Source organism: Dasypus novemcinctus, chromosome 5 (assembly GCF_030445035.2).
Source record: "Dasypus novemcinctus isolate mDasNov1 chromosome 5, mDasNov1.1.hap2, whole genome shotgun sequence".
NCBI lineage: Eukaryota > Metazoa > Chordata > Mammalia > Cingulata > Dasypodidae > Dasypus > Dasypus novemcinctus.
In genome coordinates this window covers 65320715-65339499 of record NC_080677.1, presented here as the reverse complement: position 1 = coordinate 65339499, position 18785 = coordinate 65320715, and the positions used below count along the sequence as shown (strand labels likewise).

The 18785-nt window shown below is 37.5% G+C and overlaps 1 protein-coding gene across 22 annotated transcripts in view; it reads left to right on the top strand.

Annotated features, from left to right (window-relative positions):
- The window catches only part of ADAM22 (ADAM metallopeptidase domain 22), a 255747-nt gene that overhangs the window by 35585 nt on the left and 201377 nt on the right, over positions 1-18785 (top strand). For all 22 annotated transcript variants that reach the window (XR_011648822.1, XR_011648821.1, XR_011648820.1 and 19 more), the window contains exon 3: positions 11932-12008. Coding sequence is in view for 14 of the 22 variants with exons in the window: in XM_058297026.1 (XP_058153009.1) it covers positions 11932-12008 (77 nt within the window). In the remaining 8 variants the exon portion in view is untranslated. The remainder of the gene's footprint in view (positions 1-11931; positions 12009-18785) is intronic.

The following is an 18785-nucleotide window of genomic DNA, read 5'->3' as shown; positions in this document are numbered from 1 at the left end:
GTTGCTGGTGGTAGTGGGGTGTGTTTATGTTTCTGTGTGTGTGTGTGTTGAGAGCATCATAGAACAGCCTATCTCCATAGGGTCAGTTTTTTTTTTTTAAGATTTATTTTATTTATTTCTCTTCCCACCCCTGCCCCGTTGTCTGCTCTCTTGTGTCCATTCACTGTGTTCTTCTGTATCCGCTTGTGTTCTTGGTGGCACCGGGAATCTGTGTCTCTTTTTTGTTGCGTCACCTTGCTGTGTCAGCTCTTGATGTGTGCGGCGCTATTCTTGGGCAGGCTGCACTTTTTTCGTGTGGGGGCAGCTCTCCTTGAGGGACGCACTCCTTGTGCATGGGGCTCCCATGGGGCGGAGGACACCCCTGCGTGGCATGGCACTCCTTGCGCGTGGCAGCACTGCGTGTGGGCCAACTCACTGCATGGGCCAGGAGGCCCTGGGTTTGAACTCTGGACCTCCTATATGGTAGGCAGATGCTCTGTCAGTTGAGCCACATCGACTTCCCATGTTGGGTCAGTTTTATATGCTCCTGTATTCATTCGAGAGAAATGGCTAACTTGTCTGTACACCTTCTGACCCTTGTGCAATTGGGTATTTTAGTTATGTTCGAGCTATTAATCATACCTTTTTATAGCTCTTATTCTCTGCAGTCTGTTTTCACTGGAACTAGAGATTCCTGATTTCTCTTTTTGTCATCCCATCTTTGAATAATGAGGGAACTGAGGTGATTGACAAATATTTAATAACTTTGATTCTTGTTCCCAATCTCATGAAGTTTAAATTTGCCAGGTTTGAAATTGAAAACTTTCCATTGGGTCTTTTATATTTCAAGTTAAGGCTCAATAAACTGTTTGGAGTGACAATAATGCAGTATGTATGATTATTTTGTGAACTGACATCCTTTTAATTCATTCTACACTCTACAAATACTTACTGAGGCCTACATCTACCAGGCATTGTTTTGGGCCTTGGGCTACATTGATGAATTTAAACACACACACACACATACACACACCTTTCTTCATTGGGCTTATGTTTTAACAAGTAGACCAAAACATAAATGATAAATTATATAATATGTTAGATGATCAGTACTATGGGAAAGCACAGGAAAAATTATAGTGTGGTGAGGGACTTTTGGTGTTTAGGGGAGTGGGAGGGATAGGTTGTAATTTTTAATAGGTTGGTTTATTAGAGCTCCCTGAGAAGGTGATACTGGGAAAAGAAGTGAAGGAGCTGGGGAATGAGTCCAGAAGTTATCGGAGAAAGAACATTTCAGGAAGGGCGAACAGCCAGTACTATGACCCTCAGGACAGAGTGTGTCTGTCAGGTATGAATAATAAGGCTACTACTCCAAAGAAGATGGATCATGGATGGTCTTACTGAAAATGGTACAAGAGAAATGTTGGAGTCATCCATCTTTCTGGCAGTATTTTTGGTTTCATCCTCTGCTCTCAAAAGATTGGATTATCTCACCAAAATAGACCATATAAATCTGTCCTGAATATAATCTGTCCTCTTCTTTCCCTCCACATTATAATACATATGATACTACTGCTGGGCCTTAAATGTCCTTCTGTTTTATGTTTAGTGCATACATACGTGGTTTAAAAGTCTCAAAAACTTTTATAGCTTCAAGCACAAACTATATAGGCACAAAAGTTCAATCAACAACTATAAAAACTGTAGTAACTCAGTTCAATTCGGACTCTAACCATCCAGAGTTAGGCCATACTCCACAGATTAAGGGCAATACTCTACAAATTGTCCTCCAGGCACCAGTTGCAGATTCAGGGGCCCAGGGTACAAATTCTTGGGTTCCCACCACCCCCTTGAGTTTTAACTCTAGAACGACTTACAGAATTCACTGAAAAGCACTATATTGATGATTATAGTTTTATTACAGTTAAAAGCTACAAACAGGAAGCCAAAAGAAGGGGTGAATAGGGCGAGGTCCTGGAGGGTATCAAATGCAAGCTTCCACGTTCTTTCCATGTGGAGTCATAACACATTACCCTGCCACCACCGAGGTATATCTTCTCAGTCATGGATGCTCACCAGAACTTTGAGAGCCCCCAGTTTATATGGGGTTTCATTACATAGGCATGATTGGTGGAATCATTGCTCAACTGGCTGAATTCGATCTGCAGCCCCACTTCTTTCCTAGAGGTTAGAGAGATGGGGCTGACATGAAGTGGCTCAAGGCCCCAGTCTCCTAATCTTGGTCTTTTTGGTGTGGCCAGTCTCCCACTAAACAGGTATGGCTGACTCCACCCTGTCATCTTGTTAGCATATCAGATGTGATCCTGGACCCACCATGAATAACAAACAATGTTCCTATCAAGTGTAAAGATTCCTTTCCAAGGAACTGGGGACCAAGACCAGCCACATTGCACTATACTACGAATGGGTATGTATTATTGTTGTAGATGTTTTATCCAGTATGACCAGTGGATGTTTGTAGTGCTAGCCCACCGTAGAGCTTATAAGGTAATAAATGTTTTCAACTGTGCCTAAGAGATGAGAGGCATACTTCCAACCATAATAAGTCTGAGTATCTCGTTTCACAAATGGAGGGAATAGGCTTAGATTGCACTGATACATTGTTTTGTTATCTGTTTAGTAACAGGACTCAGCATTGGAATGAACTACAAGTAGAGGTCGTGGAACTATCTCAAGAACTTATAAAACAGGTGAAACAATCATTTTTAAAAATGGTTTAGAGTACATATTTGTTTCTACACAGGTGGGGAACAAATCACATGTCCCATTGAGGTTCCCTAAAGCTTGAAGTTCCATTTTCCTCTCTCCTGTATATTAGGCATGTTTTAAGTCATTGTAACCTATGAAATTGGTCAACAAATGATGGCTGAATAAATGAACACAGGAGCACAGGTCAGAAATTTTTAAGGAAACTCACTGGAATGTATATGCTGGTAAAGCTTATACCCAGTATAACAATGGCAGTGCTTATAACTGCTTGAAAATAACAAGACAATAAAGTAATTGAGTTAGCTACATGAAAGCAACCTCTTTCATGGTTATTCTGTGAACTACTTCCCATTATTGGCTAACTACAATTTGAAAAAAGACTTTTGTTCATAATTTTGTCAGATAATAGTTGTCAGATTTGTTTAAAATTCCTAAGTAAGCACATACTTTGTGCCAAGCAAAGTGCTAAGACTTGTGGATATGGAGGCACTTGGTATTCAGGGTTGAGAGTGGAAAGTGGTGTAGTTGTAAGGCATGGACCTCAAAGAAAGGGGGATAGAGGAATTGTCATTTGGAAGTGATAAAGATAAGCAGGAACAATTTATGACTCCTCGTTACAACACCAATTTTTATTCACACATGCTTGGACTTTTGTTGCTTATATAGTATAATAGTACCTAACATTTATGGAATTAGGTTGTTCTGTGCACCTTATATGTATTCACTCTTCACAGCAGTCGTCAGAGGCAGGTACTGTTATCCCCATTATATATACGAAGAAACTGAGGCATATGGAATTTAAATAATTTGCTGAAAATCATTCAGCTAGGAAGGGGTGGAGCTTGGATTTGTACCCAGGAAATTTGACTCTAGAACCTGGAGTCTTAGCCTCTGTCTCCTGCAGCTTTTCATACATAACTGCTGGCAGTTTTTAATAGAGGGAAAACTCTTTTGGGCAAAACAATGTAGTGCTGGATTATGTTACTGCTTGTGTAGTAGTAGCATGCCTTCACTAATAATATCTGTGAGCAGGGATTGTGTTTTGCTGAGAGTCCCCTGTGGTTCTTATAGAGTGTTGTGCATATGGTCGGGGATCAGGACTTGCTGTAATGGAGATGAGAGAGCATGCTGTGAGGACAGTTCAGGAGGCAGTTTCCTGAGGATGCCAGTCTGGGGGATATTTCAGTCAGGAAGTCTTACCAGGAGGCATCTTCCCAGAAATTCAGTGGGAGTAGTTGAAAGCCATGACCTACATGCTTTTCTGAAGTGAATAAGTTCTCCTTGGGCAGGGGTTCTTATCCAGGTTGAACGTCATAAAACTATTTGTTGCTACATTCCGAGAAGGGGTCTGTGGTTTTTACGTGACTGGCAAAGGGGTCTTGGGAACAAGATTAAGAACCCCTGTCCTAGGGTATCATTTAATAAATGAAACATGACCTCTATTGTTACTTTCAAAGTAAGTATTCATTTGCTGTAGAGCAATGAAAGCAAAAACTTCCATAAAACTGACAGAAAGAATGGCTGTGCCCAGCCTTTTTCCTTTGCAAAAGAGAATCAGGATTCTTCTGGGAATCATTTCTTTAACCCAGCGTGTTAGATGCACAGAGGCGTCATGTAAACTGCCCTAATTTGCTCCCAGTAGATAAAGACTTTATAACTAGAGAGTTGGTTTGTTTAGCTTTGTATCAAAACACATCAATTGTATAGAAACCTGAGTCATGCATTGAACATATGGAAAACAGTATCCATGCTCCCATGTGTATGTGCATGTGCCATTGGGTTAAGTTTGACAGTCTAAGCAGAGGGAGAAAATGAATGGCTCTGATCTAGCTAGTGGCTCTAGAGCTCTGTCATTCTGCTTGAATGAGGCTGATGACTCCTTGTGATTCTATTTGTTCATCCTTTTTTTTTTAAAAGATTTATTTATTTATTTATTTCTCTCTCCTTCCCCCCCCCCCCCAACCCCGCAGTTGTCTGTTCTCTGTGTCCATTCGCTGTGTGTTCTTCTGTTACTGCTTCTATCCTTATCAGCGGCACCAGGAATCTGTGTTTCTTTTGTTGTATTGTCTTGTTGTGTCAGCTCTCCGTGTGTGTGGTGCCATTCTTGGGCAGACTGCACTTTCTTTCACACTGGGCGGCTCTCCTTACGGGGCGTACTCCTTGCGTGCATCAGCACTGCGCATAGGCCAGCTCCACACGGGTCAAGGAACCCTGGGGTTTGAACCGCGGACCTCCCATGTGGTAGGCAGACGCTCTATCCATTGGGCCAAGTCTGCTTCCCTATTGGACCAAGTCTGCTTCCCCATCCTTTCTGTTTCTGACCTGTGAGGTCAAATTCTGTCAGCCTTTTACTCGAAATTGTTTCTATTAAGAGCTAAGTTCATGCCAATGAGGAAGAATAGAGACTAAGGGCTTTATTTCCTTTTTATTCTGATATACAGCCATAAAATTAATTAGAGTCTCCAAGATTATTGTACTTTGAAAAACATTTTTATTTGTGTGAGGATATATTTCAGAGCTAAGGGATAGGTTGCATGTGGTTCTGACTTTATATCATTGGACACGGTTAGTGTGCCTAGGTCTAGAAGATCCATCAGCAATGATCTATCTCCCATCTCCCTCATTTAGAACAGCAGTTATTCCTTCTATTTTGTGCTTTTCTGAGTTGGTTGCATCAGCATGACAAGTTTTAATTGCTTCAAATGGTAATTATTTTCCAGGTTGCCTTTGCTTGCAACTGTTCCGCAATCCCTGCCTCCCTTCTCCTCTATAAAGTAAACACATGCATACACACTGTCTTTTAACAGAAACAAACTTTTTATTACTGTTTTTCTTAGAGCATCCTATAATTATGACTATTTTTAGTTCACATATGGGAAAAACAAGATAAAGCAAGATAAAGTTTTAGTAACTCCAGCCTAAATCAAATGTAAAGCCAGTAGCAGGACGGGAAGAGCTCTGATTTCTCTCCTTGGCCTTACCTGTATCAGGGAAAAGTATCAGTTTCCCAAGTTCATCTGAGGGATTTTTCCGTACTGATTTTGTTGTGTCTAAATGCTAGGGTTCCTTGAACTCAGATTTATATACAACCCAATATGACCACATATTGTTTTGTTCTTAGGCTACCTAGTATCTTAGAGGTCTGCTTTGACTTTCAGGATTATGCAGGTAAGCATTTTCTTGCTCAAAGCTTTAATTGAAGGCCTGGTAATGGATGGTTAATGGCAAAGATGATGGAGAGGCTGATTTATCAGAAGATAGCCGGAGCATAAATAGGTAATGAGGCTGCCTGACTTCCTGAATGGAGATGAGAAAATGGGAACTGGAGCCAGAGTTGGCTGACTCTGCAGAAGGAGGCAGCAGGGATTCTCTCTACCTCTGGCTTGTTGGAGCAGGATCCACTGGAGAGAAGAGCCCTTTGGAGTCAGTGAATCACATAATCCAGGGTTTATAGTGTTCTCAGAACTGGAAACTCAGCAAGGCAAATTCAGGGAATGCCTCTTAAGAGCTATTTTTTATGGTATGTATAGTTTCAATTAGGGATTCCTGAATACTGAGCTTTACACAGAGGACATATCTCTGCCCTCAGGTTATACATCGGCAAATAAGGACAACTATAAGTGGAAGACTCAGAATTCAAACCCAGTTCTGCTTGACTCTAAAGATTGTTTTGTTTCATTTCTCTTTTAATATCCTGCTACTTGGCATTGTTCTAGTTCTTGTCATACTAAATGCAGAAGGTTTGATTTCAGGACCAGTTTGGTTTAAGATAATGTGTAAATTAAATGCAATATATAGTGCAGCTTATGATAGCTATAGATATTATTGAGTTGCCCAGATAGAAAAGGGAGATGTATTTATCATATTTATATAGATGTAAAAATATGGTTAGAAAACTCAACTGTTCTTATATGAATCATGCTAATTTATGTCTTTGGTAGGCTTCTGTGGGAAGAATCTTCTTTTAACAAATACCTTTGTAATACAGTTCACAAGATTACTTCCATATCCTAACTGGCCACAGGAAAACTATCTTGCTAGTGCAGCCATAACAAATTCTGAGTGAGGAATCTTACTCATGTTTAAGAGATAGTGCAGTATCAATCTCCTTTACCTTTTTTGCCAGAAGTTCATGTAAGGCAATAGCATAAACATGATGAAGTTATGTTGATTCTTCAATTGTCTTTTCTGGTGTAGAAAAGAGGGTTAATATATACAAGAACACTTCTCTATTAGCATTTTGTTTCTTATTGAACTCAAGGTTCAAGATATAGATTCCAGGAAGTACACTTGTATTTTTTAAAAAACTGAGTTGAAGGAATCAGAAGGAATCAAATGGCAGAGAAATATTTCAAATACAGAGTAGCTGAAGATTGTTATATGCAATGAAAACTTCTTTTTAAAGTTAATTCATTTCATAATTTTTGTGCTGCACAATGCCATTTTATTGGTACTATTCTCACTACATTCGTGTTCACTGGTTTATTATTCATATTGGACCTAATTAAAAGCCCAAACTACCTTACCTTTCTCCTTGTATCAAAATTTTGCTATTACCTTGAATGTGTTAATGTCAACTTTGATTTAAAAAATAGTTATCCATAAGAGAATCCTGAGAAGTCTGTTTGCATTTGCTCTCTAGAACATGTAGGTTGGTCTTTGTTCATTGCCTCTTGGAGGTGTGAGTAGAAAGGACTGGCTGCCAAGAGGAAAATAAATAAGGAGCATAGGGATCATATTTACTTCATAGTTAAATTTCAGCTATTGCTCATGAATAACAACAGATCTCAATCTGGAGATTGTATTGAGTTCTTCTGGTCCTAAAATTCTATGATTCATTTTCGAAATTTGAAATTAAAATTATCCTTATGCAATTATATTGATTTATTAAGAGTTCTTACCATCTGGGGTGTTATTTTATATTTTTGCACTTTTCTCCTGTAGTCTTTTGTTTCACAGCTTCTTTAAATATTAACCTCATTGCTTGTCTCAATCCTTAAAACACACACACACACTTTACCATACTATATATACTTTACCTTACATGTAATTTTTTTCCCTTAAAGATGGATTTCCATATATATGTATATATTTTAACTGTAATTTTCAATTTTGTGTTTGAAATTGCTCTTTGAACAGGTACTAGCTTTTCTGATGAAAACACATCAGAATTCTAAAGACCGTTTTCATGTTTTGGTTTTCTTTTCATATTCTGGCTTTAAAAGTACACCTATTATAATAATTACTCATTAGAACCCAGTAAAACCTACAAGCATTTCTAAGCTGCACAGTGAAAGCGAGAGGTTAAAGCATGATGGAAAGGGTCTGTCAAGAAATGTGATGCCATTCTGCCACCAACTAATGGGACTTTGGAAATAACATGTCTTTTTTTTTTTAAGATTTATTTATTTATTTATTTCTCTCCCCTCCTCCCTGTCCCAGTTGTTTGTTCTCTGTGTCTATTTGCTGCGTATTCTTCTTTGTCCACTTCTGTTGTTAGCGGCACGGGAATCTGTGTTTCTTTTTGTTGCGCCATCTTGTTGTGTCAGCTCTCTGTGTGTGTGGTGCCACTCCTAGGCAGGCTGAACTTCCTTTTGCACTGGGCAGCTCTCCTTACGGGGCGCACTCCTTGCACGCGGGGCTCCCCTATGCGGGGACACCCCTGTGTGGCACGGCACTCTTTGTGTGCATCAGCACTGCGCATGGGCCAGCTCCACACGGGTCAAGGAGGCCCGGAGTTTGAACTGTGGACCTCCCATGTGGTAGACAGATGCCCTAACCACTGGGCCAAGTTCGCTTCCTTGGAAGTAACATTTATTCACACTGACCTGAGTTTCCTTATTTATAAGATGAAAGTGTTGTATTGTATGAGTTCAAGGTGTCTTCCCAATATGATTCTATGATACTTAAGTTTTTTTTCAATCACAAATAATCCTTAAGTAGTAATTTGAAAGAATACATGTCTGCAAAATTAGGTATTTCAGATATTTCTGAAAGCCAATATTATTTTTAAAATCTTCAACTTTTTAGAATAGTTCTTTGGCAGTACATGTCAGCCCCCATCCCAATCTTTTCTAGTTATCTAGGTCTTCACTCAGATGTTCCCTCCTCATAGAGGCTTTCTAGAACCACCTTAAACTCCCATCTTTCCTGGTTACTCCCAACAGTATTACCCTGTTTTATTAAATCTGAAAATAGTGTGTTTGTTTTCTAAATTTATTTTTTATATAATTGTTCATTTTCTATCTCCTTCTACTAGAACATGAGCTAAACTAGAGTAAAAACATGGTCAGTCTTCATCACCACATGTCTTCCAAATCTAAATAGTTCCCAGCATTTGTTAGGATCTCAATAGATGTTTGTTGAATGAATAAATCTGTGTACAGTCTACAGAAGCCTGCCTTACATTAAAATTGTGTTAACATTCTCCTGTTATTATTACCAATAATGCAAGCATTATTTACTAAACAGCAGTTAAACATTTTGTCAGTAGATTTTATTTTGAATTTAAGTATAGCAGTTTGTCTATGGAACATGGCTAAGATCAATAAAATATCAGATGAAAGATAGAGCTACAAGAAAAATAGAATTAATGCAAACAATAAATACCTTGCCAAAAAAAAGAATGATACTATTACCTCTATTCAAGCATCAATCATGATACCAAGATAATATGTGGCACCTGTACAGTATTGATATTTCTAATTCCAAGTAGACTAAGGTAAGATCTATAACAGTAACACAAGTTGCAAGGGAGAATGGAGGAAGGAGAGGTTTATTTTAACTGAGACATCAATTCTGGTAAGCAGAACTTTACTTACTCAGGCTCTTCTCATTACATGGTTCTTAACACTTCAGGAAACTAAATATTTAGGCAAAAGGAGCAATCCTGTTCACTGATACAGCATTAAGAAAAATCCTTATGGAAGGACTGCATTTCAGTATTTCAACATGAGGTAGTTTATAGCTGTTCAGTTGGTTAAGTTCAAGTGCTTGAAAAACAGCCCTCAAATGAGTCAATCAGGCAATACTAATTGAATACTGTTGCTGGTACCTCATGAGGTTTTGACCTCTAGTGTGAAGAAAGAGGGAAGATTCATGGAAGAAGAACTTGATTTGAGTTTTGAAGGATGGGTAGGGCCATTTCTGGGAAATAGCCTTAGTGACGACCACTAGCCAGAGGTCTGGTTCAGAAAAGCAATCAGCAAAAAGATGAACGAAAGCCGCAGAAAAGTTGGAGTCAACACAGCTTGTTGAAGAGTAGAAGAGAGAGCAGTGTATGAAGGGGTGTGAATAGTTGCTCGTGGACTTCTGTGCCATCATGCCTGGGATAAGGGAGGTAATTGTGGAGGGTCTTGAAATTCAAGCCAGGTAGAGAAGCTTGAATTTGTTACAGTAGAGAAAGTGGGGTTTATACCTGGTATTTTTGTAAGGAGGCAACTTTAGAAAGATCTGTGGCAGATGTAGAAATGGAGAGTAAGGTGTGGCTACAAGAACTATCACAAAAGAAAAAAAGAAGCCAGAGTTTGGCAATAGCCTGGTTTGAATTGGGAAGAATGAGGAGTTAAAGTTGAATGGTTAATAAGGCTGTGAGGTACACAGATAGTTCTTCATCATTGGGGTTTTGTCAGGATTAGAATGTTTTAGAAATGGGGGTTCAGCACTTTCTGAACCCCACTTATTTTAGAGCTTTGAAAATAGAGGAGTTATCCTTTCTTCCCAAAATGCTTTGTTACTAATAATTAAGCTCTCTCTTTTCACCTAATATCATAGCTTACTGTGGATGAAAATCTCAGGGATGACTGAGGTGCTCTTTGTGCCCCACAAAATACAAGGATGTCTGTTCCTGTGATATGCTGGTCCCCAGGGAGCAGCAGCACCATCTACTTCACATGCTATGTAAATGCAGCTGCTTAGATTGTTTTTATCCCTAAAATAATGCTTGCTATTTTTTCTCTCACTGGAGGAATTACACACATTTATTGTAGAAGTTTTGGGTTCTATGGAAACAGATAAGGCCCAAGTTCAAGTAGTTCATAGTCCAACTGTTTAGATATAGCCACTGTTATTTATTTATTTATTTAACGATTTATTTATTTATTTCTCTCCCCTTCCCCCCACTCCTGCCCCAGTTGTCTGTTCTCTGTGTCTATTTGCTGCGTCGTCTTCTTTATCCGCTTCTGTTGTTGTCAGCGGCACAGGAACCTGTGTCTCTTTTTGTTGTGTCATCTTCTTGTGTCAGCTCTCCGTGTGGGTGGCACCATTCTTAGGTAGGCTGCACTTTCTTTTGCGCTGGGTGGCTCTCCTTATGGGGGGCACTCCTTGCACGTGGGGCTTCCCTACGTAGGGGACACCCCTGCGTGGCATGGCACTCCTTGCGCGCATCAGCACCGCGCATGGGCCAGCTCCACACAGGTCAAGGAGGCCTGGGGTTTGAACCATGGACCTCCCATGTGGTAGATGGACGCCCTAACAACTGGGCCAAGTCTGCTTCCCTCACTGATATTTATTGAGCAGTCAAATGGAATAGACAGTTTTGCTTCCTCCTTTCTTTTCACTTAATGTACATAATTATTAAATGTGATAATATTAATGTTATTAGCAACACTACATTTTAAAATTTAGAGTACCCTGGGAGTCTTGCTAAGAATTTCTAGAATGTCATAAGAAATAGTGTTTTTTTTCCCCCTAAAAAAAATTAGATGTAGAAAGGTTCAGTTGCTCTTAGAAAACCTCTGTGAAATTAGGTTTAGTAAATTAGAGCTGAAATATTACTTTTAAAGTATATATTTAAAATATGATTAACAACTTTTTTAGAGGTTTGGCTACCTTGCTTTTAGAACAGATCATATTCACCATATTATTTTACTCTTGAATTAAATAGTTCCTTTTTTCTTTTTTAATATATAAAGCTTAATTTTAAAGAGTCAGCCATTTAATATAGAATAAATTGAAAGAAGTGCAGTCTTCTCAGAAATGAAATGTTCAGCCACTTGAGATAGATTAGAAAGGTGTCCTCTTTTATTAGGTGGCAATTTACTTCTTAAAAGCTTGGCTTCAAAAGATACAAATTTTAATTTAACATGTTTTCATTTATTCTCCACACTGAATTGATTTTCTCATTTTCGATGTTATAAACCTCTTATAATGATCATATGAAATACCTTTTGTCTGGTTGCTATGGTTAAATAACAAATACCTTTTATCTTTTTGATATTGCAGTTGACTCATGTTGACCAGGCAAGCTTCCAGGTTGATGCCTTTGGAACATCATTCATTCTTGATGTCGTGTTAAACCAGTAAGTGTTGAGCTGCACTCGCTTTTGTCAGATACATACACATCGGATCCACTTTCTTATCCTTTTATAAAATTTTATTTTCTTACTGCATTTTACTTCATATTTCTATACCAGTGAATTACTAAAGCTATCGTATCTATTGACTACAAGTTATAAAATTTGGCAAATATTGGATATGGATATCCATTTGAAATTAAACAACTATAACAGATTTGAGAATGTAAACATGTACCCTAAGTTTCCCAAGAATGACAATAAATTATGAAATAACACTTTGGGTTTTGAAGTGTGTTTCTTAAGAACAACAGAATGGAGAAGGTTTTCATTTTTACTTAATAATTCAGAGAAATGACTACATGATGAGTGATTCCAAATAATACCTGGTGTCTATTCAATGTTTTGATTTGGGATAGATTTCGGTGAGGCTTAGGGTGCTGGGATTATCCTGTAAATACAATATAATTTTGAAAATAGTTATTGTCAACGTTGAAGGCATGGAAATGAATCATAGAATTTTAGCATTTAATCTCTTGCCTTCACGGTTAAGTATGGTGCCTAAAAGTATTCCTGGACATTTAGTTGTTATCTGTTCACTTAAAGTTTCTCTCCCATTTCCTATCATGGCCAAATAAGGAGAATCCAGGGCTCTGCCAGGCTGGACTTCCTGAGCTAGGAAGGGCTATTGCAGCTATGCAACAGCTCAGGAAGGCAAAATGAGCAGACTTGCAAACTGAAGACAAGAACTTAAGCTTAAGTAGTCTTCACTGGGGAACAAACTAGGTTAAAGACTATATATAATTTTTGAAGGGTATGCTCTTCACATATTTATATGTGGCTATATAAATATATAATTAACTTAAATAAAGTGAAAAATTCAGTTCCTCAGTTGCACTAGCAACATTTCAATTGCCCAGTAAATATGTGACTGTTGTAGCTTTACTGAACAAGGCTGAACATTTGCATCACTGCAGAAGGTTCTATTGGACAGGGCTGGTATAGAGATTTCTTTTGGGAAAGTAGCACACATGAGTTGTTAGATACCTGGGCTAGTCAATCAGTATTAAGGAAGAATCTGAATCTTTCCTTTTGGTTTCATTCCATGTTCAATCAATTAATTATTAATTTTACCAGTATTCTAATTTTTATGGAAATTATTTATCAAGTTGTGATAATACTATTTTTAGTATGTTGATAGTTAAACCATGTATTAGTTAAATTTATTTTTAAATAATTAATTAAGCTGTCTCATAAATACATTTTATAAGTAGTTCCTCCCTGTCTCTACATTTTTGCAGCTCATATAACAACTTAAAAATTGAAAACATTGTGGTAGATGGAAATTGGCTATTTTTTTTTTTAAAGATTCAAACAAGTTAGAAGTTTATTAATCTCTCATGTATTGGCTATTTGGATGATTCAGCAATGGGAACTGTTTATATTTTGATCATGTGTATTTTAAAAAATGTAACAATGTAAAATTACACTAAACTCATTAAAATACAATCCATTTCTAATTTTTTAAATTAAGGCTTAGAATATATATATTAAACTTTTATACTACACCATATTTTTAATCTGGTTTCACAGAACATGAGTAAGATAGTATTAATATGATCTGCATCTTATATTCTTGTTTAATATAAGTATCCCAAAATTTAAATGCTTAAATGACTCATTCCAGTTTTTCAGCAACTTCCTTGTTGTCTTATAAGCATTAAAAAAATGAAAAACCTCTTTGTAAGGGAACTCATAGTCTTTAAAAATTTAATGGAAAGTAGGGGGTAATCTCATATAATTACACTACTCAGAGCCGATTGCCTGTTTTAAATTGTAGCCTTTTCTGCCCTCACTCCCTCATTCATCCCACTATATATTCCCCTTTATTTTCAAATAACAGTCATCACATTTTGATATATAGGTTGACTTATATGAAATTGTCATTTTTGCAGGTCCAAAAGTTTGACTACCAGCAATTGTATATAGTCAGCCAATACTAGATATTTTAATTATTTATTTTGTTGTCTTTTTCCTCACGCTAGATTGTAAGCTCCTTGAGGTCAGAGATTTTCTTTCCTTCACTGCTGTATCTCTAGTCCAGAATAGATGCTAAATTCCAGGATGGTAAGTTCTATTGATTCAGAAACCAGATGCTGGAAATTAGCAAAGAGATGAATGAATGAGGTTGGAGACTGTCAGTCAGAGAGGAGCAAAGCAGCAAAAATTAAAAGAGAAAGAGGATAAGTGTTTGGTACTAGATTCTGGAAGCTGAGCATACATATCTAGGCATGACTGGAATGCCAGAGTCCTAGGTTTCTCTTCCAATGACTCTTCCCCATCCCTCCTTTAAATCATTTTCTGGTTAGAAATATGTTCTAGTTCCTGACATTCGTAACTACTTGACTTTTAGTAGTCAAAGATGGAATATTTATTCATGCCCATTCTGCCCAACCCACCTCACCTGGGAGAAATCTGACCCCAGAATCCTTATGTTCCTGAAGGAAAAACATATATGACCGTCTTTATTAGAACATGAAGTTTAGAACACTAAGGGTGAAGCATAATTTTTTTTATCACATACTAGCAGAAACTTCTGTTGGGCATTTTTCTTATTATTGCAATGGACATTTGAAACTACAAGATGTACAAAGGATAAAATAATACGTAAATGAAGATTGCCTGGTCTAAGAAATATACAGAGTACTTGTTATTCACCTGGAATCTATAGTAACATAGGTGGCAAGTAACTGTTTTCCTTTTTTACTGTAACAACCGTGATGATATGGTACTTAGATTTTTCTTGTTTTTATGTATAACATTTTTGTTTCATTGTTTTGGGTTGTACATTGTCTTGTAGTTCTGTTGGTTATGGAGCAGGATGGTGAAAAATTGAATATGATTTCTTTCTTTAACTTTTTATTTTAAAATACTTTCAAAGTTACAGGACAGTCACAAGAATAATAAAATCCCGTACAGAGAACTCCAAAATATCTCCAGCCCCCTCAGGGCTGCTGATATGAAGTACCGGAAATGGGTTGACTTTTATTTGGGGTAAAAGCTTGCACAGTTCTGAGGCCGCGAACTGTTCATATCAAGGCACCATTAGAGATGCTTTCTCATGAAAGTGATCCTGGTGTCCTGCCACATGGCAATCAGGCATATGGTAGTGCTTGTTTCTCTCCAGGCCTCCTCTCTCAGTCTTGGCTGTTCTGCTTTCTTCCCAAGTTCAGCTGTGGGCTATCAGGCTATGGCTTGTCTCTTCAACCTTGAGCTGCTTCATGGGTCCAGCCTCTTGGGGACTTCATGCTTAAACTTTGGCTGCTAGTAATACTCCACACTGAAAGATACTCCACATTGAGTGACCTCTCTCACATGGTAGAGTAGAAAATGGTGGTTTCTTTCTCTGTGTGTGTCTCTCTCTGTGTGTCTCTGTATATATAAAGCTCCATTAAGTGGGTGGATACTCAACCTCAGGTATGCCTTACTGATGTAATCCAATCAAAAGGGCCCCACACCCATGGGAATGGATTAGTTCAAGAACATAATCTTTTTCTTTTCGGGATTCATAAAATAACTTCAAAGTGTCACATCCTCAGATACCCAGATATACAAATTTTAACATTTTGCCACATTTGCTTTATAATTCTTTCTAGCTATGTATCTTTCTATCCATCCATCCATCCATCCATCCATCCATTTTCTCAACACTTGAATATAGGTTGTATACATGATCCTTGAGTTGTTAATACTGCTGTGTACATTTCCTAAGAACAAGGATATTCACTTATGTAACCACCTTAAATACAGTTATCAAGTTCAAGATATTTAACATTCATATAAATCTAATAGTATATATTCTACTTTTTTTCATATTTAATGTCCCTTTGAGCCTTTTCTCTTCCCTTGCTAGATCTCATCTAGAATTATGAATTGCATTTGTCATTGTCTCTTTAGTTGTTCTTTCTTTTCCTTTTTTTTTTTTTAAATTATGGAACATATATAAACTCATACTTTCCCATCTCAACCACTCCCAAGCTTACCATTTAGTGGGATTAATCACATTCACTATATGATGATACCCTTATCACCTTCCATTACTAAAATTTTCCCATCTCCCCAAACAGAAACCCTATACCCATTATGATTTAATACCTCATTCCCCTCACCATTACCACTGCTGCCCCTGGCAACCTCTACTTCAATTTTTGTCTCTATGAGCTTGCATATTCTCCAACATTGTCTTTGTAGTTATTGTGGTGCTTAAATTTAACATGCTAAATCTGTAACAGTCTTGTTTGCATTGATACTTAACTTCTATAGTATACGAAATAAGTTCCTCTACCTTTCTCTCCCCCAATCTTTATATAGTTCTGGTCACAAATTACATGTTTATATACTGTGAGTCCAAAACTATTGATTTAGCAATACAATTTATTGCATTTGCCTTTTGCTCCTGTAGGAAGTGAAAAGTGGAGTTACAAACTAAAAAGACAGTAGTACTGGCAATTATAACTCACTTTAGCATCCCTTATTGGGTTCATCTGGTGGTGTTGAATTCCCTCAGCTTTTGTTTATCTGGGAATGTCTTAATTACTCTATTTTTGAAAACAGTTTTGCTGGATATGTTATAGAATGCTTGTGTTTTTTTGCTTTCAGTACTTTAAATATGTCATCCCACTACCTCCTTGACTCTAGTTTCTAATGAGAAGTCGGCACTAAATCTTATTTAAGCTCCTTTGCATGGGATATGTTACTCGTGGTTTTCAGAATTCTTTCTTATCTTTGGCATTTGATAGTTTGATTTTTATATGCCACAATATAGGTCTATTTGGGTTTATCCTGTTTGGAGTTCATTGAGCATCTTAGATGTACATATTCATGTCTTTTTTAAAAAAATTGGGAAGTTTTCAGCCATTTCTATGAATATTCTTTCTACCCCTTTCTCTCTTCTCTTTTTGGGATTCCCACAAAGCATATTTTGCTATGCTTCATAGTATCTCACAGGTTTCTCAGGACCTGATCACTTTTCTTAATTATTTCTTCTTTTTGCCCCTCAGACTGAATGATTTTAATTTTCAGTTTCTCTGATTCTTTGTTCTGCTAGCTCCAATCTGTTGTTGAACTCCTCTAGGGAATTAAAAATTTCTGCTACTATTATTTTCAATTCTTTTTTTTCCTTTTTATAATTTCCATCTCTTTATTGACATTCTCTTTTTGTTTATCTATCATTTTCCTGATTTCCTTCAGTTCTTTGTCCATGTTTTCCTTTAGCTCTTTGAGCCTATTAAAGACCATTTTTAAAAGTCTTTATTTGGTATGCTCCAGGTCTGGTCCTCCTTATTATGTTTTCTAATGCCTTAATATCCTCCTTTGTCTGTTTCTTTGTATGCTTTTTAACCTTTAGTTAAAACCTGGACATTTTGATATTTTAATGTGTTATTGCTGGAATTTAGACACTGAGACATCTGTTCCTTAAGCTTGTAGCCAGCTAGTATTATGACACAACTTTCAGCTTTCCTTGAATGTCATGCAAAAAATAAAGAAATAAAATAAAGAAAGAAAGAAGAAAAAAAAAGAAATCATCTTTTCTAGTCTTTGCATATTGACTTGTTCAAGTGCTCTTCTTCAGGGCTTATCCAAAGAATGAGTTTAGAGAATAGCTCCAGGACAAAGTGTCTCTGCAAGTGTCTTATCTTGGGTATGCACATGCAGCCTTAGGAATTTCCTCATTTTTACTGTTCTGAATGTCTCTTCTTTCCTAGGAAACAGAGTCTTCATGTTCCTGGCCATGACACTGTACCCAACAATCCTTTTCCTCAGGTAGCGTGACTTTACTGCTCTCCTACAGCATTCTGTAAGGAAAGCACAGTGAACAGTATCTACATACAAGGCAAGTTCTAGGATGGCAATCCCTCAGGCCCCCATCAGACAGATTGCACTAGACATACATGCTCCCAGTATGTGCATGGAGGTTACTTTGCTTCCTTCAGAACCAGGACCAGGGATCCATAGGCTGGCTTAGGGCTGAGCCAGTGAGGGGTAGGGCAGGTGCCATCCAGGGAGCCATAAGATTCTACTGTTTATAAGTAGTCTTTTTCTTGATGTAGTGCTTGCTCTGTTATTACAGTTCTTTTAACTATTTTCTTGAGCTTTGAGAAGATATTTCTGCCAGTTTTGCTGGTTGGTCAAAGATTCTGTGGAGAGATGGAGCCCTGAAGCATCTCACTCCACCATCTTGATTGGGGTGGGGCTTGTATAGGTTTCTTTAAAGCTTTTTTTCTTATGAAGCAATTCTAGAGCTGTGAAACATGAGTTTTTTAAGCTGGAGGCAAACTGAATAAGTGTATTTATGTGTAGCTGGATTCCAGCTGGAGAACAGATCCAATAATACATATTTTTAGATTGTAATGGGAAGAATGGTATCATCACATAATATTCTTTCTGAATGTCCAGTAAACAAGCTTATCTATGATAAGATTATACAACAAGAGTTCAAACTTCAACTTTTAACTTCTACAGGAGACATATAAAGAATATGGGAGGTTAAAAAGAAAAAGCACAGCTAGTTCCTGTTTTGTCAAAATTATGAAGAACAGGGTGGGAAGCAATTTACAGCTCCTTTATGGGGTCACACAGTTGTGAAATTGCATTCTTTAGGACAGATATATTAATAAAATCAAAGATATGGCCTGGCCTGGTCACACTAGTCCTGAGGCCACTTGGATCTTTCCAGAGGTCAGTGACTGGTAATATACTTTATTGTGAAACATTCCACAGGAA